Source organism: Polypterus senegalus, chromosome 1 (assembly GCF_016835505.1).
Source record: "Polypterus senegalus isolate Bchr_013 chromosome 1, ASM1683550v1, whole genome shotgun sequence".
NCBI lineage: Eukaryota > Metazoa > Chordata > Cladistia > Polypteriformes > Polypteridae > Polypterus > Polypterus senegalus.
This window is the reverse complement of record NC_053154.1, coordinates 270,130,408-270,157,178: the sequence shown is the minus strand read 5'-3', so window position 1 is coordinate 270,157,178 and position 26,771 is coordinate 270,130,408. Positions and strand designations below refer to the sequence as shown.

Below are 26,771 nucleotides of genomic sequence, written 5' to 3'. Positions count from 1 at the left end.
TTCCTGTCAGAGTTTCCTCCACTTACAAACTCCTTTTGATGGTGTTGGAAACTGTACTCTAAAGTGAAGGGCTACACTTTTAAGAGCTATAATGGTCTATCTTCCTTTGTTAGTTGCATTTTTTTGTCATTGTAATAGAAACACACAATGCAAGGGTCTAACAACAATCTGTTCCAACACTGCTTTTATACAGATAACAGTGTTGGGCAGAATCTCTAAAAAGTATTTAGATACTGAATACCGAATATACAGTCCTTAAGGTATTCAGATTTTTATTATCATTAAATACTTTTGGTTAAATACAACAAATTGTGTAACTTATTTTGAATAACTTATGAATGCGTTTCCAATACTTCCGGGAACTGATTTGTAGCCTAGTTCATAAAAATGGCATAACAACCTAAACATATTTAAATTGAATTTTGACTTGAAAATGCGGTTCAGACAGTGCCGGTCTAAGCCCATTTGAAGCCCTAAGTGGGATGGACAGACATCATCCCTTCTTGTCCATAGCAAGTAGTCGGTATTATTAGACTTTGACAGCTAGGTGGGTTCCCTCTCTGTGTGTCCCTTCAGTAGCACAATGGGCGAACCTTTGTGCATAAAAGGAGTGCACAACACTTGGGGTATGGAGTGTGTGCACTTTTATATTCATAAACAACGCACACTAACCATCATCAGAATTCAGTGTCACGTGAGGATGGTCTGGAACGTGCCCCTCAGATGACAGCACCCTAGGAGGTTGCTTATGTCACCTAATGAATCGATGGGCTCTGACATCAGTCTCACATAAAACAGAAGCCCTGGTTTTAGGGAAACCTACTTTTTCTAAAAAAAACCTATATTAATAAAAGTTGAATTTTTGGAAAAAAATAATGACTGTACCTTAGAGCGTGTTTTAGCCATTTCACATTCTGGAGTTGTTCTTCTTTGAAAAAGCAAACTTCAAAAAAATTATCATTAACAAAACAAATTTAGGCTGTGCATTTTTCATGTGGCATACTTACGCTTAATAACCTTACAACTAATTTACTAAAATATTAGTATCTGCATATAAGTTACACATATCCTCAAGTACAATCAAGCGACATGACACTTTTATTTCCTCATCCGGAGATATTACTTTACATTTCTTCTTAACTTTATAGGGATTGCTTTGACCACTTAATTATTTTTGGGGCCATTTTTTCACAGAAACAAAGGGTGATCAAGTTAACTTCCTTTTACACAGCCACTCAGTTCCTGGCGTCTGCATAATAAGAGGTGAGCACACATGCTCCTTTAACTTTATTGTCTATTTCAAGATGTAATTAGGCACAAAAGACTAAAAAACCAACAAAATAACCAGACTCAGTAGTGTTCCGCAAACCGTTTCACATTTCTCCGTATATATTGTGCTGCCGTTTAAAACAAGACTTTGTTCCTTTAATGTGAGAAGTGACATCTTTTATAACTCTGTGATGGCCAGTGCAGTATTCCATGCTGTGGTGTGCTGGGCTGGTAACATTACTTCAGGAGAAGCCCACCAAATCAACAAGTTAATTAAAAGGTCAGGCTCAGTTATAGGACCCCCTGGAGGTCTTAGCAAAGGAGAAAATTAAAAAAAAGATGAGTGCCATTATGAACAATGCTGCACAATGTCTCTCTGACACACTAACACTGAGGACATTCAACCAACAAATTATTCAGCAGAAGTGTGTCAAGAAACATCAATCTGTATAATGCCACACTGGGACTGTGACAGACAAGTCAGAACTTTTCTTTCTTTTGCATTTTCTTGTTTTATAGTGTGTGTTCAGACCAAAGTGTGTTTATATATTCTACCTACCTACCTACCTACCTGTTTATTTACAGAGCTTATGTAAAAAGGCACATTTCCCCCTGGGGACAGATAAAGTTCTATCTAACATTAAATAATTACTTAACTGCTACTCATTAAAGCACAAACAAATGTAAAGCAACAACAAACACTTTTAGAAAACTAGGTAAAGAGAACAAGACTATTAAAAGAGTTTAGCTCACCTAAAAAACAAACAGAAACAGCCTGAATCAGCAGTGTGTCTTGAACCACTTTCCATCTACAGCAAGCACTAGGCTTCCTAAATGAAAACACTTAGAACCCAATCCCCCAGTAACTGTATATCAAATTAACCAGTTACATACACAACACATGTTTCAAACAAATGCAACATGAGGCAAACAATGCTCAGGCAATGAGTACTGGGCTGAGACTGTGGATCTGTGAAATGGCAGGAGGATAATGCATACTGTGGACCACCAGGGGGCATACCAGTCACCCTACCTGACTTACACATGCAGATTCAAATATTGTCCAGTGCACACATTTTATTTTAAGCGGGGCAGCGCTCTCCCTTCACTCCCTACCACAGAGCACAGCACACAAGTACAATCATACTCCTTTCTTCTCGCTCTCTGCCTGCCTCCTCTACTACTCTCCCAGCAAGCTTCATCTTCCTCCTCCCGACTCTGGCTCCTCAAATGGACTGAGGCGGCCACTTTTATAGGGCACCCGGAAGTGATCCAGGTGCTTCCAGATCTTCTTCTGGCAGCACTTCAGCAGGTGTGGCAAAAGTGCTGCAACCCAGGGCTCAGAAACTGTCCAGGCGCCCCTTGGCTGAGGCCACAGGCCCCAGTAGGGTTGAGCTTCTAAGCTCCAAACCTGTGGCCATGCTTTGAGCCAGGGGGTTGCCCTCTCGTGTTCCAGGTGTGGTATTGCCCTGAATATGCCCACTCCTCTGGTGCTTTCATCGCAGGGGCATCCCGGCCGGGGTAGGGCACCGGCCATCAGCCACAATACACATCACTTAATCTGCGGATACAGAGGGCCACTATACATGATTATTTTTTTAAAGATGTAGTTTAAAGATATTCAATATTAAATTTCATATAGAATAAATCTGTAAAAATGTACCACAAGCTCAATCTTGAACACTCATTTTTGTATACTGAATGTGTAATGCCAGTACTGGTATTCCATTACATCCCAACCATTACAGATGGAGGATTTGAAAGTAATCAACAAAAGTTGGGATATCTGTAGGAATTTTTTGCATCAGCTTTCAAGGCTTAATTAACTTCCCTTGGTGCAGTAACGCTGTAAGTTATTAAGCCATTACCTGTTCCCTGAAAAAGCCTTTTATATAACTCTGAAAAGTTCATTATTTACTCAGTTTTTGGTAACATGAACTTTTTTTACCCTCTGGAAGTTCACTGTTTACCTTTGTGCCATTTCCGATTATTCAGTGAATGTAATTTTGGTAAATTTCAAATAAAACTGTAAAAAGGGAGGTGTTCTAAAAGATACATTTTAAAATAAACGGTATTGTAAATTTCATTGATTTGATTCTTAGGTAGAGTACATGTTCTGTTCATGTTCATGTGACTGAAACCTCTCTCCTCCTATAATTCACACACAGGTTAATAGCAACTCAGTCAGCCCCAGAAAGGAAAAATGAATGAGACATTTGTAAGATTTTGAATGGATTAACAAATTCTTAGTTATCCTTCTATATAAAAGCGGTCGGGATTGTCCTTCCGTCCCGTGAGTGCTACACAGGCGCGGAGTTTCACACACGCCCCGTCAATTTGCAATGCACGATGGGATTTGTAGTTTCGTTTTTCTTCCTATATAAAAGTGGTCGGGATTTTCCTTCCGTCCCATGAGTGGAAAGCGTAGCGGTATTCCACTTATCACTACTTACTACTTGCAGCTTGTGGTACGAAGCGACATGATGTGAGCAGAGTTCTGGTGCTCCCATCGTTCCCTTGCTTTTGTGCACGATGCGCTGGAAAAATAGACAAAATTATGTCTCTGGAAATAATTAATGTTGATGGAGTACAAATGCCTCACCGCGTAGTAAATATATCAGGGGGGTTCAAAAGGGCGACCTCAATATAGAAAAAAAGTTTACATTTCATCACAAAAATAACAGAAATAACAGAAACTACGAGTATTAAAGTAATACCACTCTAATGCAATATTACCAAATTGTATAAAATACCAAATTGATCTTGTGAAGCCAACCTGGACACAGACAGGCGGACATGTTGTTTTTTAACCACCACACGTTTATTTACAATATTTACAAATTATATGGTCACACAGACCCAGTCCAAAGTGCACAAACCCCAAACACACACAGTCCTGGCCACTCAAATGCCTTTCTTCGGGCCGCCTCCACACCTCTCCTGTGCTTCGTCCTTTTGCCTCCCGACTCCAGCGCTGAATGAATGGAGACGGCCCCTTTTAAACAGTCCCCGGATGAGCCCCAGGTGTTCCCAGCATTCCTCCTCTGGCCACGCCCCAGCGTGGCGGAAGTGCCGGCTGTCCTCCCAGCAGCTCTCCCGGTGCCATCCTAAATCTTCCCTCCAGCACTTCCTGGTGTGGCGGAAGTGCTGGGGTAACAGGTCCCCAAGGCATTGGGGCGCCTCCTGGCGGTGACCACGGGCCCCTACAGGGTGGAGCTTCCATGCCCTGTACCCGTGGCCCCCAGAACAACCAGGAAGGCAGCCCCCACGTGATCCAGGGTGGGCTCTGACCCTCTTCCGGTCCCTCACGGCGCCCCGGCCGGGTCGTTGCCCCTGGCATCCCTGACAATCTACATATTGAATTTCCTTAAGAAGTGGTCAACTTAAAAGTCGGTCGCCTTAAAAGGCGGGTCAGCCTAGTACAAGATAAAATAATACTAAATGGAAATTCAGGTATATAGTATATGTGGATTAATTGCAGGAACTGCTACTAGTTGCCATTTCAAATCTAAAGCAGTTTCATGTTGTCCGTGTGTTACTGTGAAATTTGCTAGACTTAACAAAAACTGTTATTGGGTTTGTCAACTCTCACCCTTGAAGATTAACACACACACACACACACACGCACACACAAACACACACACACACCTACCCATAGAGATCCTATACAGACAAAGTCTCTAGTGGTGCCAATTGCCAGTCACTCCACAATATTCTGCTTACGAATATCGAAAAAAGGGGTTCACTATCACAAGCCCTAACAAACACAGGGGTGACACTGCAACACACAGAAAAGCACAACTCTTTTGCTTATATGCCACTTACTAACCAAACTATGTCTTGCTTTTACCGCAGTTTTTTAATAATCGAGGAGCAACCTCAGTAGCCTTGATAAACCTGTGAATTTGACAGTAGCCATGAAACTCACAGTTCGTACCCTTTTATTATTTCACTCAATTTTTTCACTCAAGATAAAGGTCAAAGTGTAGAAAATATATAACCTATGTGGTATTTATTAACATATACTGTAATAATAACGAATAGAAGAAACAAAATTGTTAGCAAAGTCTGGATATAAACAGTCTTGAAAAGCTTACTGAAAATAAGAAATGTCAAGGGATGGATGTTGTCCTGAGTAGCTTTTGGTTTAGTGTTATTCATAGGTTACATTTTCTGACTTCCAAATCACATGGTCTCACATTTCTTGATCTCTGATGTCACTTCCTATGTTATCCTTCTGTTGTTTTCTTCTTCTTTTTGGTCCATCAGACAAGCCATATTTATGTTAAAATGCACTCATGGGGTTTCGGGACATGTGATATTGCACACTTTTGATTGGCTATCTTGTCCTGATGATGAGTGACTCTGATCAAAGTGGTTGATCATTTAAGTATCTCTGGACTCCTTCCTTTCTCAAGCTGTAAACTAATTTTGTAATACCTAGGCCTACGACAGGATGTAAATTAATTAAAACAGGTTCTGTGGCATCTGGACTTATTACCCTTTTCCCAGGACATAAACTAATTGGAAAAGAAACTGACTGGAACAAATGCATAAATTACTAGTACAATACAAAAGGACACTTGCAATGCCTGTAATTATAGTTCTGTAAATTCAGTTCATTTTGGTTGGTATGAGTTAAATAATTAAAATTTAATATAAACAGTCTGCAGTTCAAAAATTGAAAGATTTTCCAGACCGGGACAGTCAGGTAATACAAAATCCATGGCTATTAGTTAATAAACAAAAATATTTTTTTACTGATTTTTTGTTGAAGTGCTTTACTGATTAGTACAAGCTGTATTTGGCTACATTGCAGTTTAGCATATTTTAGTATTTTTAAAATCTATTTACAAATCATTCTACATTCAGGAATTGCTTACCACATGGTGGATTGGAAGGCTTTTGTTTTTATATTGAGAAATGAAAAGTTAAGATGGTGTATTTATAAACTCGCTGTAACAAAGATAGTAGTAATTTCTTTAAAGAATACTGCAGCTGAAACAATCAGAAAGCCATTTGGTGAAAATCATCTTACACAGGAAAACTGTAGCAACATGTTACTTTGTACTTAGGGTTGAACAAAGTGTGAGTATTCAGTAATTCTGTCTGGATTTACAAAAGAGCGGTAATTCAATTCAGACTTACAGATAAACACTTAACAATAAAAATACAAACAAGAAACTCAACGGTTGCCAGCCATACCAGTACAATAGGAGCTGGCCAAACAAGTAGGTAAGCTGAAAATGAGTAAACAATCATTTCAAAGAAACAACCAAACTGGAAATCTTAGCAACACTGCCCTAGCTACTCCTTACCTAAACACCGTACTGCCACACACTATAGGGATAAAGCTACTAGCTAATTATACTGTTCACACCCAGCTATTTCTGTAGTGCTCAGTGAAAAACATGGCTTGGGCATCTCACTCCAAAAGCTGTGTCAGATTAAGTACTATTGTTATCATCTATTCAGCAGTCTGTTCAATTTTAAATTAGTATAAACAGTTTGTGCTACTTGCAAATGTATTTGTCGATATTGCATTTTATATTTTTCTTTTTCCAGCATTAAATGTACAAACATTAAAACATAATCATTATACTGCATATAACTTCAAGATTGTAGTCTTATTACATTATGCATGTTTATTTTTTCTCCAACAGGTTACAGTATAAGACACCATTGTACAGTAATTCGTACTTTAAAATGATCACTGTCATAATCTACCTTGTGGCTTCTTTAAGACTTTATATTACTTGCACTGTGTTTTCAAGTTTTTAATACTATCGCGTGCCCTGAAGTTCACTTACATAAACTAAAAGTGATTAAAATTGTATGTTATTGCAGCTGGGCTGGAAGATGGTGTCCAAATTGAACTCATAACTACATCTACTGTATGTCTCAAACTTAGGATATAAAATAGCGTAATCTAGCAAAGGGTTCACTTTGGTTCTCCTTAAAACATCTTTCATTATTAGTACAGATTTCTATTTGTTTAAACTGTGTTCTGAGACTTTTCAGTAGTTTCAAGGTAAATTCAGCTTTACTCAATAATCATAGTGTTAAAGAGATGGCAACGTTTTTCATGTTGATTAGCACATGTAAGTAAGAATTTCACTGGGATCTGTAGTAATAGCAATAGCCTTGTAAAAGTGAATGTTACTCTTCAAATAGGTTAGAATGTGGTGCACAAAATATCCATTGAAGAAGAGAGAAAAGAAAACTGACAGATATACACATACAGATATATGTTTTATAGATGTCAGGGTAAAGAATTAGTAGTAGTAATAGTAGAGAAAAGCCAAGCAAAATGACACCTTTTATTAGTAGTAATAGTGAGATGCTGTTAAAAAAGCACTAAGGATTGCCCAAATCTGTTGAAAGGGAGTCAGGTGCACAGAAGAGGAAACTGTGAAGCAAATTAATGGACACATTGCTTTGATTAAAATGTTTTAACAAAGTTATTAATTGCTGTCTGTTAAATCAAGACAGAAGTGTTGCTAGTGCTGGTCCCCCAGCAGATGTCGCTGTTCTGGTAAACTTTAAAAAGTAGTAAAATCTTCTCAGTAATTGAATATATTGTTACTTTGTTTATAGCAAACACAAATTAGTCATCATAATCACATTTGTCCAATTTTTCATTATTAATTTTGTATTTAGAAAAAATATGTCTTTTTTGCGTCATGTTTTTAGTATGCTATTGCAGCCTCTTAAGCCCCGTAGTGCTAGATATACTTTTGCTCCTGTGTGCATTTGTCCACTTTGGGGCTTGAAGGGTAGGGTGCTTTTATGTGACCCAAGGATTGATATTTTTGTGCTGAAAATTAAAAAGCTTATAAATTTGCACATTTAACTCTTTTCCAGTGGTATTTTACTGGAAGGCATCTCCTTTCTTGGCCAAGCTCCAACATCATTTTCGCCTCACCAATCTTCTATGACTTGTTCAACGCAACTCTGCGCGTTCTTATCTGCCTCGTCTTCTGATTGCACATTAATGCCAACAGCTCCTCCTCATCGTGCTCACTTGGAGGCAGAAGAGACACAATTTGCATTCACTTTCCCCACTCCGTCAGTCAATGCAAGCCATGAACTTTGCTGAGTCTTGCCTGCAGCCACACAACCAAGCTAATGGTTTTTAACAGAAGAGGGAATTTGTTTAGTGCTGCTTTTTAAGTTCTTCATCATCTCTTCCACTCTCTCATGCACACACACACACACACACACACTCATCATCTATACAGCTTCTTAGGGGGGGCTCAGCCCTTTCTGAAAGCACCTCTCTCCCAGGTCTCTGTGGCCCAACCTTTTCATTCCAAAAGTGGCACAGACTGAAGATAGTACCTTCCACAGGTAAACTTCTCTCAAATGACTTTAGAATGTAATTGACATTGACAGAATGTATATATTCTATGCATCCGACTACACTGTAAGCTGGTACCATGGGTTTCATTGTAACTTTAGTTAAACTGCTTCTCCTCACTAGGAAACTCATATGGAGCCCTAGGCAAAGAGAGGGTGGGACTGTGAATGGGGGAAAACTGGCAGTATTTTCAATTGAGGGGTACATTAGTTGACCATAATGAGAAAATCATGAGTACTGCCACCAGATATATAACAGTAATCCCCATGCTTTAGCTCAGTTTGTACCACATGGCTAATTATGCATGCGTCAGATCACATTTTTGGCCACAGTAATTGTTTCATTATAGTTGATAGCTGCTTCCCCAGGTCTCAGGGCCACTTAAATGACCACTGCACCATTATAATTCACTCAGAACAAATTCAGTCCCTTCTTTTTTATTAACGTCACTGCATTTCGTGAAGTTTGGCAAAGCTCCTAAACAGTTCCATGATTTCACCAAATTCACTGAGAAGGGAACTTTGCAGGGTTCTCTCATCACTATTAATCACTTTGCAAGTAGCTCATCTTAGTATCACTTGTGGACTTGTCCTTCAGGACATTTCACAGTACTTGGTCCATGTGACCGAAAGAACGAGATCGCGAATACAAGCGGCTGAAATGAGTTTCCTCCGCAGGGTGTCTGGGCTTTCCCTTAAAGATAGGGTGAGAAGCTCAGTCATCCGGGAGGGTCTCAGAGTAGAGCCGCTGCTCCTCCGCATCGAGAGGAGTCAGATGAGGTGGCTCGGGCATCTGATCAGGATGCCTCCTGGACGCCTCCCTGGTGAGGTGTTCCGGGCACGTCCAACCGGGAGGAGGCCCCGGGGAAGACCCAGGACACGCTGGAGGGACTATGTCTCCCGGCTGGCCTGGGAACGCCTTGGGATTCTCCCGGAAGAGCTGGAAGAAGTGGCGGGGAGAGGGAAGTCTGGGCCTCTCTGCTTAAGCTGCTGCCCCCGCGACCCGACCTCGGATAAGCGGAAGAGGATGGATGGATGGATGGATGGATGGTCCATGTCTGTCCGCCACCAGACTATGCCACTGGACCACTCTTAACCTGAAAAAAGAGCTAGGAAAAGAGAAAGCAAGCATGTAGTTTTAATGTTTTGGCTTTCAAGACTTCAGCGATTTACAAATAGACACCAAGGTGAAAGGAACACTGTAAAGTTTCAAGCTTTACAAACAACAACATTTGTTAGCATTTATACAGTATTGTGATTACATACAATGACAGTATGATATTCACAAAAACTGCACCCCAACATGACTAAAACTGTTTAAATCTTTCGTATTCTACTTTGGTAGCAACTCTGCTTCCAGCGGCAATTTGCCATCAACCACTAATGCAGCTTTTACTGTTAGTGGAAAATTATAAGCGGTCACTCAGGAAACAACAGAATTAGCTAAGCCATTCCTATTTCTGTTTACCGCAAAATGTTGTTCTGTTTCTACATCACACTTATGTATTCTCCCCTTTCACATAATGCTAGAAGCTAATTGTGATGTAGTCCCCTTTCTGCAGCTTTTTTATTTGTTCTATGGGCAGAGACAGAAAGAGAGAGCTTTGAGGTTTATGTTGACAGCTTTTGGAGTATTTACAGCATGTGTATGATGTGTGCATGAATTTTGCTTCAGCCACAATGCAGTAAGCAGCACCATTATGCTAAAAACCATCTCCAGTGACCAAGAAAACCAAGGGGTCATCTTGTCCACTGTCATGTTCATGATTTTCATGGCCTGGATATATCCAGATTACATGCCTAAAGGTTACATCTCTGTTTGCAGATGATGTTGTCCTTTTGGTTTCATCAGACTGTTATCTCCAGTGCACACTGGAACAATTTACACATCAGTATGGTTCAGTTGGGATGAGAATTCGCACCTACAGTATAAGTCCTTTACCAGAAAAGAGTGGTTTGTTCTCTTCAGGTAATAGGAGAGTGACTGCCCTAAATGGAGGAGCTTTGGTATGCTAACACCATATTTATATGTGTGCATAAACGTTCTTGTGAGATGTGCTAATGAATCAGTGCAGGGACAGTAGTTTTGAAGACATTGTGCCAGAACATGGTGGTGAAGAGTGAGCCAACTCATCAGTTAAAGGCTTACATTTATTAGTTAGTCTACATCCCCATCGTCAACTATGGTTACAAGTTCTGAGTATTGACCAAAATAGTGAGACTTTTAAGTACAGGTAGTCCAAATATGTTTACTTGTTTAGTGAATAGGATTATCTTGAAGAAGAACCACTACTATAGTACTTTGGAGCTAGTTGAAGCTGTTTTGGGAGATGTATAAGGCAAAGCCCACTTGGAGAACATCTGGGGGGCCCCCAGGTTCTGCGGGGAAGCATTTTAAAATGTCCTAAATGAATTGGCAGAGGTTCCAGTTCAGGATGTTGTCACTATAACTTTCATCAGGTCAGCAGGAGTGAAACTGAAGTAAGCTGACTGGCCAAGTAACTAAAAAACATTAACTGCTCTACTGATTTACATTTTTTAATAATTGTCTAAAACTTAAATACACGTATGTTATAATGCAGCTCTTCAGAGCAATCACTAGAGTTTTAATACTCAAGCTATATTAATAGATTTTTTCTTTTGTACGGTATTTTTATTTGAGCAAATAGACCAACCTCATAAACAGACTATTCTCTGTTGCTTTTCAACTTGCTGGCCTTTCCCACTGATTAAATATCCCCTATGGAGCTGTTTGTTAGCCTGTTTGTCCTGTAGTCTAGTAAAAATAAATGCATCACATAGACATGCATAATGCTGGTCCTGGAGGTTGCCATGGGTGCTAGTTTTAATTATAGCTAATCTATTAATTGCAGGTTAATTTCTACTTTAAACTGAACAATGTACTTAATTAAACTACTGTATTTGATTATCTGTTTCTGTACCTAAATGTGAATGCAGAATTAGTCTAAAGTACAAAACATGGTAAAGTGTGCAGTACTGTCTTACCTTTTGTAAAGAGAAGTATATTTGCTATACTTCTTTCTTTTACCATTCATTTTTAAATTTTCATAAAATTGAATTTCAGATACAAACTTTGCAGGGATCAGGCTCAGTCAAGTTGTGCCTAATAATTATGTAGTTGCACTTATTTAGGGTCATTAGTGCTATAGCCCTTTAATTGGTCTGATATTGATACCCCTTTTTTAATATTTCATTGCCAAAATGGTTATGGGTGCTTAGCCCTTCCTTGCTATTTGCCAGAGCTCTGACCATACACCCAACACCAGTACATTCCATGTATGTTGGTGATTCCCTGAAATAGTTTTCCAACAAAGCAATAAGTGGAAAATGTATGCATGGCATAACATTCAGGAGCATTCAAGGGCTGTGCAAGCACTGTGGCCCTCCGCGGACTGAGTCCAGTAGGTACAGTAGGTTCTAGAACTTTCTCAATTCATTTCAGGGTTGTGACGACCAAGGACTATCTCAACAGGATTGCGTAAAAGGCTGAAAACAGGTCTGGACCAGACTGTAATCCATCATGGAGACCACTCTCACACATGCACATACATAAATACACACACACCCCATATTCACAAACCATAAAAATTTAGAATTGCCAATTATCATAACCTAAATTTTTTTAAATTAATGAATTCCATCTTTACTTGAACCTGTCTGGCCGTGGTAATTTTCATGAAATAGAACTTACAAAGCTAATTATTTATGACAAATGTTAGGGAAGAAGAGAAGTGAAAGGCAAATTTTATTATGACAACTGACCCTCATGGACATCAGGTGAATGTGGCACTCTGATAGAAGAGAGTAACCAGATTTTCAAAGTCCCACACTGGTACACTTTTGAAGCAGATATGTCCACACAAAAACATTACCATCATTAGTTTAATGCTTGCTTTATCACATCATCATCAGTGAGGGATCAGGGCGCAGGAGATGAAAGAAGAAAAAAAAACTTTTATAAATTTAACACACAGGATTCTACACAGTACTTAAAGTGGAAACAAAATAAATGGCACTACTGTCCATCTTAACACAAGTTCTTAAACAGGCTTTCCCTGTTGTAGTTTGGACTGTGCTATTAAACATGTAAGTACATAGAACTGGAAGCTGGGATATGAAGGGGTCCCCCTTGGAGTTTTGTATATGCTCTTCTAAATATATAGTAAATGTTTGTTTTGGCACAGCAATGTTTTATTAGATTGGCAGCCTGTTAAAACGGTGACATTTTGATATTCTTCACTTATCTATCGGGATGCATAGCCTGAAATTGGGAATGTCCCTGTCAATTGAATGTCTGTCCACCATAGTAAATTAAAATAACAGTGAAATTGTAAATAATTATAATCTGTAGATGATGGAACTGTGAAATAGTTTCAGTGTAAGGTAAATAGTACTAACAAAATGTTTATTTTTCTTGTTCACAATGGCTTACATGCCACAGAATATTTCATTCATATCTAGATAACCCTTCTGTTTGCTTGCATTTTATAGATTTAAGGTTACTGAGATCACTTAACTTACCTATTACAGCTTAAAGCATCGGGGCGAGGGAGATGTATGTAGAGGTTTCTGCGTGTGCCATACTGGACTTGCAGATGGGTTGCAGTTGCGCACACACACAATCAGCTAGCGACTTCCATACCCACGCATAAAGTCTGCTGGTGTTTTATAAACTTGTCTTGGGGATCTGTTTGTCATCTGTAGTGTCTATTGTAGGTGAAAAAGAGGAAAATCAACAAAATAAACAAATTGGCATAATCACTGACAGCAACTTTGCATTATATGCAAATGTACATAAAAATGAGTAAACAATAGTAATGTAAATTGCGAAATACAGTAAATAACCATAGCCTGTCTCTGATTAAAAGACTGAGTAATGTGAAAGAAAAATAAAACTGCAGTTGCTAAATTTCACCATCACCAAGATTGGGGCCCCCTAATATAAGTGATTTAGGTTCAAAGACACAGTTACTATCAGTGCAGGTTTTGAAGACTCGTCAGTCGTGCATGTTTAAACAACCCCTGTTGGTAAAAATGTTTATGTACAGCAGGGCTGACAGGTTTTGTGTAATTCTGTGTTCTTTTTTTGTTGAACATGTTTGAACTAAATTTAATGACTTAAAAACTGCAGAATGCCTAGTATGTTGGATGCCTGGTGATCCTCCTAGAGCCAAGGCATACCTTAATTAATTTTGAAGTGAATGTTAAAGTTAGACATAATAAAGCTTGCAAATTCTAAAGTCACACATAATAAAGCTTGCATATTCTATCATACAAATGAGAAGTCAAAGTCAATATCATAGATAATGGCTGATTAACCAAAATTAATGTTTTCCTTTCTTTTTCCTCTTTTTTTAGCTGCTCCCGTTAGTGGTCGCCATAGCAGATCATCTGTTTCCATATCTTCCTGTCCTCTACATCTTGCTCTGTCACCTGCATGTCCTCTCTCACCACATCCATAAACCGTCTCTTAGGCCTTCGTCTTTTCTGACAGCTCTGTCTTTAACATCCTTCTCCCAATATACCCAGCATCTCTCCTCTGCACATGTCCAAACCAACGCAATCTCGCCTCTCTGACTTTGTCTCCCAACTGTCCAACTTGAGTTGACCCTCTAATATGCTCATTTCTAATCCTGTCCATCCTTCAAACATGGTCATTTGTTTCAAGTGTAACTGGTATTAAGTATGAATATTTTCTTAAATGTTTCAAGTGTAACTGGTATTAATTATGAATATTTTCTTAAATACTTTTAGCACAGAAGTTGTGATATTATTAAATAGTGTTGTTTATCATAAACTTCACACCACTCCAGTAAAGTAATATTGATACAGTGTAATAGAAAGCCTCAGTTTGATAAGATTGTGGCCACCTTATTATGTACACATAGTAATAGCAAATTTATTTTTCGTTTACCCTACCAATTTGTTTGGACACAAAAATTCTGGATGAGTGACTCTTGGATACTAGAATATATTGTTTTAAATGTCTCCCATAGTGCCCGCTAATTTGCTGATAGTTATTCACTTCATGGTATAGATCGTATATTTTAATTATACATACAGTACGATCAGGTAACTTGAGCCAGATGACAGGTAAGCTGAATTCACTGTTGCCTTTCATCACGCTTCCAAGACTTTCCAAGTCTTCAGGCTGAAAATTGTCTTCACAGATGATTACACAGTGGTCATAAGGGCCTGCATCTGATCAGCAGTGATTTCAGGTATCCTGTGGTATTCAGACATAGCTCTAATTTTGAATTATGAGACCCAGTGAGTAACACAAAAAAAATGTCCAGTAAGTTAGATTCATTGACTCGTCAGTTTTCATTTGTCAGGAATGCAAATCTCCAGGATACACTTTGCTCAAACCAGGTGATATTCTTTTCCAGTCCTCCATATCCAGTGTGTGTGTTCCTTATCTTGATGTACTGCATTTTTCTTCTTTGTGACTGGAAAGAGTTGAACTCAGCTGGATCATTAGTGGCCTAATTATGCCTGTGACGGTGCAATAAGATTTATTCATTAGTATAGACTTGTTCGTAGCACTGTCTCTTAAATTGTTTTTTCCTCTCTCTTCCCCATTCATCAATAGTAATCACCGAACTGTTGGAAGGTATTTTTGAGTAGCTGAACATTTGTGAAAAAGTGAGCAGGGTTATTGATTCTGATGCACACATGTCACCACCTTCAATATCCTCAACTATGTTTCAAACAAATTGCCAATTTCCTCTGAACTGCTCACTTACAGTGCTCTCCAACCTTGATCACATGATATACAGTAGGACTATACTAATGAAGAAGAGATCAATGAAATAACTATTTTAAAATGTTAATACTGTTTTATTTATTCAGTCAACTATCAATTGTAAGGAGCCATATACATTATTACTGCATTATGTGCTGTGCAGGACCTCAGTCTGGATTCTGTTATTATTAGCCAATTTAGGAATATTAATTTATCTAATTTGCAGATGTTTGGGATGCAGCATAAAACCAGAGTGTCCAGAGAAATTCCTTGTTGGCACAATGAAAATGAGCAAACCTCCATTAATAGTTTATTAAATTGCACACACAATAATAAACATATAATAAAGCAGTAACTAAAAAATCAAAATACGTTGCAAAACATTTCATGTCCTTTCGAATGGCTGCTTTGTTCTAGTTTTTGATTTTATGTTGAATAGGTAAGGTCAAAAAGTGGTATTTATTGGTCTAATTGTGCAGTGGATTTGAATAAAACTTTGCAATACTCTTACTGTTTATACACATCATTAAAGACTAGCTGCAAGGGCTTATGGGTTAGATTATTAAGCATACAGCCTTATAGCCAGTAAACACTCATGAGCAATTCTGCTGAACTAGGCATGCAATTTGGAAAGCAATAATACCCAAATCCAATTTAATACACATTGGTTACAGCATAGCGTCAGCGCATATAAGCATCAGAGTGTACAAATTAAATTGACATGCCCTCCCCCACTTCCCACACCCCCTTTGTAACAGCACAGGGTTATATTAGATTTTCTCAATTTAACAACATGCTGACCATAAACAAAAACACACCTCTGATTCTTTTTTTTTTTTTTATAACAGGTAAAAGCTGGGAGAGACACCTTGTCCTTTGTCGGGAACTGAACAGAAGTCAAGTGGTTTCTCTCAGAAGGTACCGAAATAATCCTGCGATCACAGCAGTGACTATGTCCAGGTAATACATTATTTTCCATAATCAATGTTACATTTATTCTTTTATCATTTAGTTGGTCATACATTGTTAATCCAATTTTCTTTCATGCTATTTTGGCATAACATATTGCTTTATTATCCAATGCCAGAACCTTAGTTTAATGTTTCTGATAGTGAATATTGAGAAGCAATAAATATTCCTTTTTAACAAAATAAAAGTTCAAGAAGAATAAAGTTCCCCCCACTTCAAGCAACACCATGTTGCACCAGGTAAATGTGTTTTCTTAATAAATACTACAGTAGTAACAACAATAATGTACCTTTTTTAAAAACCTTTTTCAATTGTTAACTGTTGTCTTCGGTTTGGTTTCACTCTCTTCACTATATTTGTAGGCTTCCTTTAGCCTGAAGGATGGGCCAGTAACTTCACCAACTTGGCCACATTAGTCTCTACAGAGACTTGAATCAAAGTGTTTCACTCGAGCAGTAATCATTTCTTATGACATACATTAGGAGTTTCTATTTTATATGCATGATAAAGTGATCAATAATAGATTTTAAATATAGTAAGCAAATATACATGTAAATATTATCATTACAGGGAATGAGCACAAAACCACAAACAGTGTTGCAATTTTAATAACTATGTCTTTGAATAATGGAAGCAAATTATAGAGTTGGAAACAATCCTCTGCAAACTGAGGGGATCTGTTTTACTCAAACATTTCTTTCTTCAAACATTGCAGCATTTATTAGTATAGACAAATCACATATCTTCGTAAATGTTGTAGTCACATTTCAATTTGTTCAATCGAAATTGAAAAATAAAGGAAGGATTTTAGGAATCCATAAAGATATATACTGTTATTTAACCTGTGCAAAGCATGCCATAATTTGGGTAAAATATTTTCACTATGCACATCAGTCTCACTTAAAATATTCTAAAATGTTCTAAAATTCTCAAATTGGGAATGCTGTCATTATGTACCACTTCACTAGTCCGTATGTTTTGCAAATGTTTTATACTCTCACTATTTTTGCATAAAGTGTTTACATATCTCTCAGATTGAATCTAAAATCACTCCAAGTTCTCTAACTGCAGTATCTGGAGTAACACCAGATAGATGGAATAACATCAAACGTGAAAAATCTATTGTGGTGTCCTGCGTGCACAAGGACACATTTTGCTCGATTCGATGAGTCCTAATTCATCTATCTTAAACGCAATGGAAACGTGATGTATTATATTTTTATAACTGGAAAAAATTCTCTTGTCTCCCTGGAACAGTTCAAAAATGTTTTAGAATTTGGAAAGAATTTGTTAATATTTTTCTAAAAGAGATCTTAGCCAAACATTTACCACTGTTTTAATATGTGAGGAACCACATTAATCTGAACTTTTCTTTCATACAACTTTCTAAATTAGGTAGGGACACAAGATGAGTTTTCTGTTTGAATAATATTTTTTGGAAAATAATTTGCTCCATTATATATTTAACCAAACTCTATGTTATTGTTTATGTTTTGTTCTCTTATTTATCCATTCATCCATTATCCAATCCATTATATCCTAACTACAGAGTCACGGGGGTCTGCTGGAGCCAATCCCAGCCAACACAGGGCGCAAGGCAGGAAACAAACAGGGCGCCAGCCCACCACAGGGTCTCTTATTTATAATAATAATTTGTGCTTCTCAGTTTTATACACCTTTGGCTGACTGCAGCCAAAGGTGTAAAAAAAGGGATTTTATCTCAACACGTAACACCTTCAAATACTTTATAGAACACAGAAAAGCTAGGGAAATAGTAATAAATTTACAACATAAAAACATTTAATTGATTTATTTGTATGGAATGTTGTGTGATTTTAATAAAATCAATAAAATCAAAAAAAAAAAACAAAAAACAAAGCATATACAGTATGGGTGGATTTGGATTTTTCCAGTGAAGTACAATAAGGCAATGAGAGTGGTCAGTCAGTCATTTTCCAACCTGCTATATCCTAGCATAGGGTCATGGGGGTCTGCTGGAGCCAATCCCAGCCAACACGCAAGGTGGGAACAAATCCCGGGCAGGGCACACACTACGGACAATTCAGGATCGCCAATGCACCTAACCTGCACGTCTTTGGATTGTGGGAGGAAACCGGAGCACCCGGAGGAAACCCACGCAGACACGGGGAGAACATGCAAACTCCACACAGGGAGGACCCGGGAAGCGAACCTGGGTCTCCTAACTGCGAGGCAGCAGCACTACCACTGCACCACCATGCTGCCCAATGAAAGAGCAATGTAGTATAAAATGTCACAATATATTTATTACTATGTATTAGTATTCCATCGTATTCCAATGTAAATTGATTAGGAATAATAGTGGTTCCAATATTGCCTAACAGGCAAAGGCAGAGATTTTTTCCCAGTGTGGTTTGAGTGTCAGGCAATCCCATAATATATTGCCAAGCGAGATGGGTGGCTGACGACATGATTCTAGTTAGGGTCTTGACCTGGGTACATTTTGAATCAAGGTAAGTCAGCACAATGTAAAAATTTTACTTGGATTGTGCCATGTCCTGCACAGATTTATGATAAGTATATCTGGTTAATGATTGATTGTTACCTGTTATGTGAAGTTTTGATCAAAAGGATCCTTTCTCAATGTTTCCTCAAATCTCTTTGGGCAACATTTTCAAAGAGAATGGCGTAGTGTAAATATGTTGTATGTATCCTCATTATTACAAGATAGTACAGTCTCCATCAACAGTATTAAAGTCACATTTAAGGAAAATCTTTTAGGTATAATTTGAAAAGCAAAATCGGACTGGGTTACTGGAAGCTGAAATTGGAGGAATATTTGTCTGAACAAATTATCAATATAGAAATCTCTAACCATGCCAATAACCATTCTTGTGAATGTCAAGTACAAAAAAATAGCTGAAAACTATTCCTTAAATGTATTTTTTTACATAATATATTTGCGTATCACATTTTTACTTTGATAATTAATGATGATTTATGCTATGTTAAACTGTACAGCTGATCATCACTTGCTCTAGCAGATTTGTAGTTTTGTGTTTCATTTTAATGTTAGGCACTTGATTTTGTTTCTGAAGCTTGATAGAACACCGATATAATTTGAGTGTGCATGCTTTATTTAAAGCTCTTAGTGAAGACAGATAAACTAGAAACAAGCCAATCACCTTACATTATGGATAAAAATATATTTTTTTAAGATTAAAAACTTTCCTAACACTTTTGTGTTTAAATACTGGCAAATTGTGAGCAAAGAAAATATGCTGTGTCCTTAAACCTGACTTTTTAATTGTTGTCCCAACAGATATTTCTACATTAATTAAAAATACTGATTTTATTAGGATTCCTTTACCTTGTACCAATATTTGGTAGAGAAACCGTTGGGAAGATAAGGATAAGGAGTGATTCTTTTTGAGAAAGCCTCTGCCAACTTTGTACTTACACTACAATTTATGCCCACATTTTACAAACCCCCTGATGATGGACAGGAACTGTCAGTGTAAACCAAGCCTCATCTCCTAGCCTAACTGGGCAGGTATTTAGACTTTGATTGGGCCTCTCCATATATGTTTGGTTTTAATCCTGTCGGAAGAACAATTTTGTCCCTCCTCCCCAATTTTTTACAAGCCGCAGATGACTAAGGGCATATTGTCAGCTTCACATCCATTAATCCTAGTCTTCATGTTACTTTAATAAAAATTTGAAGTATGGAATGGATGTCCCTGATTTTTATATCGGGACATTACCAGTACAATTAATGGTCACTCTCTATAGTCACAATGCCTAACTTCTGTTTTTATTTTATTAACATCAATATAGCATGTAACCAGTAGATGGCACTGTGTTGACTGCTGTCATGTTTAATAAGTTTCTTTTATATTGCAATAATTTCTTTGCAATATTTTAGCATAAGTACATGTGAGTAAAAGATTGTCTGCAGTTAATTTATTAATAAGCAGTACTCAAGCATTAAAAAAAAAGATGTTGAATACATAGAGACATATTGTTGCCTGCAACATATTACTTCATCGTATCTTCTTAGTTATCATAAGAATTTCAATTTAATGTTATAATGTTATGAAATGACTGATGTTAATATTAATCATTTTTGCCTTACTAATGCATTTGGTGAGTATTTTGTACATAATGCTTGCCCATTGTAATATTTATGCAGCCTTCAAACAGCCAGAGTTTTGGCAGTTTAGGGGAAAATAAATCTTCTGCAAGTGTGCACCAGACTGTAATTTTAGTGGGGAAAAAAATCTTCCTTATCTTTACTTCCACTGTATAAAACAGACAACAATGAACTTTCATTAAGTATGACCAGACAATGCCTGTGAGTGTGAGCAGGCCTCAGAGATTGTCCTTACAAATTAAATGTTAGAGACTAACGAAAACTGAAAATGCCTGAAGGCGCAGGGGGCTTCTAAATAAATTTTGAAACTTCAGATGGTGGTTAACTTTTTGTTATCATTTTATTACTTAGTTTTTTTTTCAGTTTGCAATATATTTCAGGACTGCATTAGTTATTTATTTTTAAATTTCTTATTAAATATGTTGATTGGATATCATCACTGACACATCACAGCCACTCAGTCTTATTGATGTCCTGGGGATGGCTTTGGGTAGGCTACAGATCACTAGACATGGTGTCCTCAGGCACATTAAGGGGGTAAATAATCTCCAAACAGTGGTCTCAAGTAGTTTTTCATCTTATATATAAGCTTTTGCAGGTTAAACTGCATGTTCAAACATATCCCTGTCTATACTACCCACATGCTTTAAGAAACCCGGCAGACCTCTATTGCCCAGGAAATCCAATGTTTCATGCCATTGGTTCTCTTGGTTATGAAGGCCAGTAGTAGCTCAAAATCTATGAGACTGTCAGGTTAAAACCTGTGTTGCTGCTTTTACTAATACCAGAATTTTAGCAACCTTTAGATTTTCCGATTATGATAATTAGGTTAATCAGCAATAATAAAATCTTAAACAAAAATGAAGTTTCAGATCTGAAGAAGAGCATTCAAAGCAACAACCAATAACTGTGTATGTCTAGGACAAAGCAACTTACATTTGCCTTCAAATAATACTGCTGAAGTCACATCCTGGTCATCATCAATGGAGAAGCAGTAGAACTGATATCTACTTCAGATATATTTCACTGCAGAGCCCCAGCAGCTTAGACTGGAATCAAAACATTGAAGTAAAACCAAAACAATTTAAATAAAAACACAAAAAGATTGTCTCTGTTTTCCGAGATACTTGAAGAAATAGTGGATGAGACAGAAGAATATCTTGAATGTTTTTTGCTATGTTACAGAAATTGTCCTGGCTGGTAGCATCACTCTTTGTTGTAACATAACCACATAAGATATGAAACCTGTCCACAGAGCATATACAAATTACAGTGTCTGTCTTGTTCTCAGACATGAAGCTCTGATCCAGACCCTGCTGTAGTAAAGTCTGTGCAGATTAGAGGAATCCATTCTCCTTGGGCACAGTGTGTTCCTCTGTGGTCTGGCAGAGAGTACTGCAGCATCAATACTTAAACCAGCAGGTTCAAAACCAGTTTTTACTTGCCAAACTATATGTGTTATGAACAGGTATTCATTACCACTGGCACGTTCAAAGGTCATACTTCTGCATCATTTATTGTAGGGTTGGCAATTTTGCTCTCAGTTGTAGTGTGTTTCTGTGCTCAACGTTGGTTGATGCCATATGTGATTATAGTTTCTATTTTATTTACTTCCTTTTTATTATCTCTTCTGTTTTTGTTGTTACTGATTTAACAAGCACAAATAATATTTCCAGTTTACCAGTTAGACATGGCCTATATGGCCTTAACCTAAACTTATTATCCATTTAAAAATAAACAGTAACACAAACTAAAATGATTTAAATGTGCTGTGCCATAGTTTATAGATAATTTTCATTATGAAAAATCAAAGGATTAGTATAAAGAATTTTAATAGACGACTAGGGTGCTTTTCCCCCTGCTCGCTTCGTTCGCCAACCCCCAAGGCCTGCGCTATATGCCAGCCACTTTGCGTCTCTGCCACTTGCCACTGTATTTTATCAGTATGCTGCTGTTGGAGTATGTTAATTTTCCCTTGGGATTAATAAAGTATCTATCTATCTATCTATCTATCTATCTATCTATCTATCTATCTATCTATCTATCTAGATAGATAGATAGATAGATAGATAGATAGATAGATTTCACTTTCACCAAATAACAATTCTTTCAATTCTCGCGGATACGCCTCTTCATTGGGAAGAAACATTGCTTTTCCCCGATGGCAACATGAATTAGACGATCTACAAGTCTTTGACTTAAAGTTTAAATCCGAACAATATAATCAATCAATCAATGAGTAATAATTTCCATTTGTTTGCACTAATGCAATCTTTACTAACATTTTCTGGAGACTTTTGAATTTTACTCGCTCTATTATAATAAAAAAATCCTGAGACAAGACTTTTTAGCCTGTGGGGAGACGTGACTTTTTCAGAGAGATACTTTCACGTCCCGCAAGACGAGACTTTGTGCCAAGAGATTTAACCACGCCCATGTTTGGAAATAAAAGACAAAGAGTAGATAGAACATCGTAAAGAATTAAAAAATGTTGGCAAGATACACATGCAGAGCAGGTTAGAGATAATGAAAGTACTAAAATTCAAAAGTCTCAAAAAATGATATTAAAGATCATTTTTTGACACAGTCTTGCGGGACATGAAAGTATCTCTCTGAAAAAAATCACGTCTCGTCCCAGGATTCTTTTATTATAATAGAGTGATGTATGAATTGGAGTTTTTTGAGGATACTTGGGTATTGCAGGGCACTGTAGCCTATCTCAGCAATACTGGGCATATGAATGAGGTGCCACAGCACCATATGGTCCATTTACAGAGCCAATTTAGGATCACCAGTCATCTTAACCCTTACTTGACTGAAGTGTAGGAGGAGATTGGCATTGGTGACAGAGGAAGAATACGTAAACTCGAAACTGACTATGAAAGTTGAACTCAGCACTCTGGAGGTGTTAAGTAACAGCAGCAACAGCCACCATGTAGTTAAACGGTGCAGTTTAACAATAAATATTCCTGGCTAAGATGCTGCCTGTGTGTACAATTTCCAGTTCATTTTTTTTTCAAGAGATGTCTATGTTCTTCCTCATTGTTTAAATGTACATATTAATTTGAGACTTTGACTGAGGGAGTGGATGTTTGTTTAAGCGATGTACTGATTTCCTGTTTAAGAGATGTTTTTTGTGTATTACTCCATGCTGCTGGGCATAGAAAAGATCATAGATAAAATGAGATGACATTGTGATAAATAAGCCAAACATGTCCTTTTACTTTTTTCTTTTTTTTTTTTTTTGCAGAAACTGCAGTGTGCTACTAGTTGGTGATGCCTGGGGCCGAGTATTTAGCTGGTCTGTGGATGTATGAATTCAAAAGCCCATAAATTGTAACACTTTGATGAATTCACAAGACTTTATTAAGCTTGCAGCACCAGCATCAAAGACAGTGTTAGAAAGGTACCCTGAAAACAGAGAGACGCTTTTCTGACAAGACCAGGAAAACTGTCAGATTCCAGTACAGAAAATTGTTCTTCAGGGGAGAAAGTAAAGTCATCTTTGTGTTGAATATGAGAGTTTGTCTTTGTAATTCACTGCCAATGATATTGTGTACATGATACAGTATTAACTGATTACTGAAATCAATTACTTGCACTGCTTGAAAAGATTCACTTTTTACCAAAGGCAAAAATGAGACTAATGCAAGCTTTTTATATTAACATGTGTATGGCAAGCCAAATTAACATTTAGAGATATCTCAAAATGAATTTTGGATATCTTAAAATGTAATTTACTTTTTAAGATATCTGAAACTCGCTTTCAGATATCTCAAAATAATTGTGTCTGCATTTCAAGATATCTCAAATGAATTTTCAGATATCTTAAATTGACCTTTCATGCATTTTAAGATATCTTAAATGCATTTCAAGATATCTCAAAATCATTTCCTGTAAAATTGCCTATTATTTCAATGGGACTACTTGTTTATTATAAGATATCTGGAAATGTATTTGAGATATCTTAAATTGTATTGTAGATATCTGAAAATGCTATTGAGATATCTTGAAATAATTGAGTGTCCTTTTAAAGATATCTTAAAATGCATTTTAGATATCTTGAAATACAATTTGAGATATCTTGAAATACATTGTTAGATATCTGAAATGGAGCAGAGACCCATTTTAAGATATCATGAAATTAATTTTAGATATCTAAAAATGTATTTCAGATATCTGAAAAAAAAAGAATTTCAAGATATCTTGAATGCTTTTTAAGATATCTAAATTATATTTCGAGATATCTCAAAATAACTTCCTTCTCATTTTAAGATATCCCAAATTCATTTTGAGATATCTGAAATGCATTTTCAGATATCTTAAAATGACTTCCTGCACATTTCAAGATATCTCAAATACATTTCAAGATATCTTAAAATAACTTCCTGTGTATTTCAAGATATCTCAAATTCATTTTGAGATATCTCGAAATAGACAGGAAGTCCCATTGAAAGAATAGGAAATGTTACAGGAAGTTATTTTAAGATATCTCGAAATGTATTTGCGATATCTCAAAATGCACAGGAACGTATTTCAAGATATCTTGAATTGCATTAAAGATATCTTAAAATGCATTTCAGATATTTCAAAATGTACAGCATATCATTTCAAGATATCTTGAAATCTATTTAAGATATCATAAAATGCTTTTTAGATATCTTAAAATAGATGCATTTTTAGATATCTGTAAGTCAATTTGAGATATCTAAAATGCATTTCCAGATATCTTAAAATCCATTTTGAGATATCTCTAAATGTTAATTCGGCTTGCCATACATGTGTTTAAAAAATACCTGTTACTTTTGTTGTACAATTATAGAAAATTGAAATATGATCAAGTAAAGATAAATGATGTATTATTTTTATTTGCTGCTTTTTACACTTAAAATATATATTTAAGAAAGAATATATGAAGTCACTGTTTTTTCTTCACATCTGCATGAAAAAAATTAAAGGGTTTTAATGATTAGGCTCTGTGAGCAGTCAGCACTCAAGAGTACATAAAGAGGAGTTTTGAGAGATGCTGATGCCAGGTTCTTATAGCAGTTTTATAGAAGATTATACGTGGTCCTGTCCCAAAGGTGCTCCTAGGTGGTTTTCTTGACAAACGCTGACATTAAGTGTCTTCTCTGTCTGTTTAATTCACATTCTTGTTCTCTCCCTTCCTAACTCCCAGGTTAAGAAATCTTCTTAACTTTTATATGTGAAAGGGGACATTGATTTCCAAGATTCAGTTTGATCTGCTCAGGCATAATTTGCCCAGTTGGGAAGAATGGAGAATCTCTGTCTGGATCATTAAAAGCCATCCCCACAAAGCCATTCCCCTTTTAAGATCTATTGGTGACAGCAGGTCCAGAAAAAGACCAGTCGGTTCAGATTCAGCACTAATGTTTCTGTGCCATTGACATTCTGCTGTAGAGTTTGTCCTTTCTGTGTAGCTGCTAATGTTTGTTATTATTACAAACTGAAGGTATCAAATTTATAGAAATGTATTATACAGTGGGAGGCACGGTGGCACAGTGGGTAGTGCTGCTGCCTTGCAGTTAAGAGACCCGGGTTCGCTTCCCGGGTCCTCCCTGCGTGGAGTTTGCATGCTCTCCCCGTATCTGCATGGGTTTCCTCCGGGTACTCCAGTTTCCTCCCACACTCCAAACACATGCAGGTTAGGTGCATTGGCTATTCTAAATTGTCCCTAGTGTGTGCTTGGTGTGTGTGTGTGCGTGCCCTGTGGTGGGCTGGCGCCTTGTCCAGGGTTTGTTTCCTGCCTTGTGCCCTGTGTTGGCTGGGATTGGCTCCAGCAGACCCTCGTGACCCTGTAGTTAGGTTGTAGCGGGTTGGATAATGGATGGATGGTATTATACAGTAGGATGCCTTTTTCACACAGTCTTTAAACAATGTAAAGGCCATAAAAGACCATAAAAGGTAAATACATGTGCTTTATGTTGTGATATTTTTCCATTTATAATTTTTTATTTTTTTCGTTGGCATATTGCTAAATCATTATTTAAGTTTAATGATTTTTTTGGGATGCCTAATCTTATAGTGGTATATTTTTCTGTTTCACTTTCATTTTAATATTGTTAGAATTTATTGGTATCTTTTTCAGACCCAGTTTTCTTTTTATGGGCACTGCCATTTTGTGATGACTGTTATTACATCCTCTTTATATGAGTTTGATAATTCCTGTCACACTTAGTGTTCTGTGTTTATACAGCAGTTTTTCTAATATTTGTTTTACTGGCAACAATATTTTGACTACAGTGTAGGAGTTTG

The 26,771-nt window shown here is 37.1% G+C and overlaps 1 protein-coding gene across 5 annotated transcripts in view; it reads left to right on the top strand.

Annotated features, from left to right (window-relative positions):
• wdfy4 (WDFY family member 4) overlaps nt 1-24,174 on the top strand; it is a 235,119-nt gene extending 210,945 nt beyond the window's left edge. For 4 of the 5 annotated variants that reach the window (XM_039773975.1, XM_039773981.1, XM_039773959.1 and 1 more), the window contains 3 exons: nt 1,195-1,263; nt 16,243-16,354; nt 23,746-24,174. In XM_039773975.1, coding sequence (XP_039629909.1) covers nt 1,195-1,263; nt 16,243-16,354; nt 23,746-23,812 — 248 coding nt within the window. In that variant the 3' untranslated portion in view covers nt 23,813-24,174. The remainder of the gene's footprint in view (nt 1-1,194; nt 1,264-16,242; nt 16,355-23,745) is intronic. The other variant, XM_039773989.1, reaches the window with a different exon arrangement.
• The last annotated feature ends 2,597 nt before the right edge of the window (nt 24,175-26,771 follow it).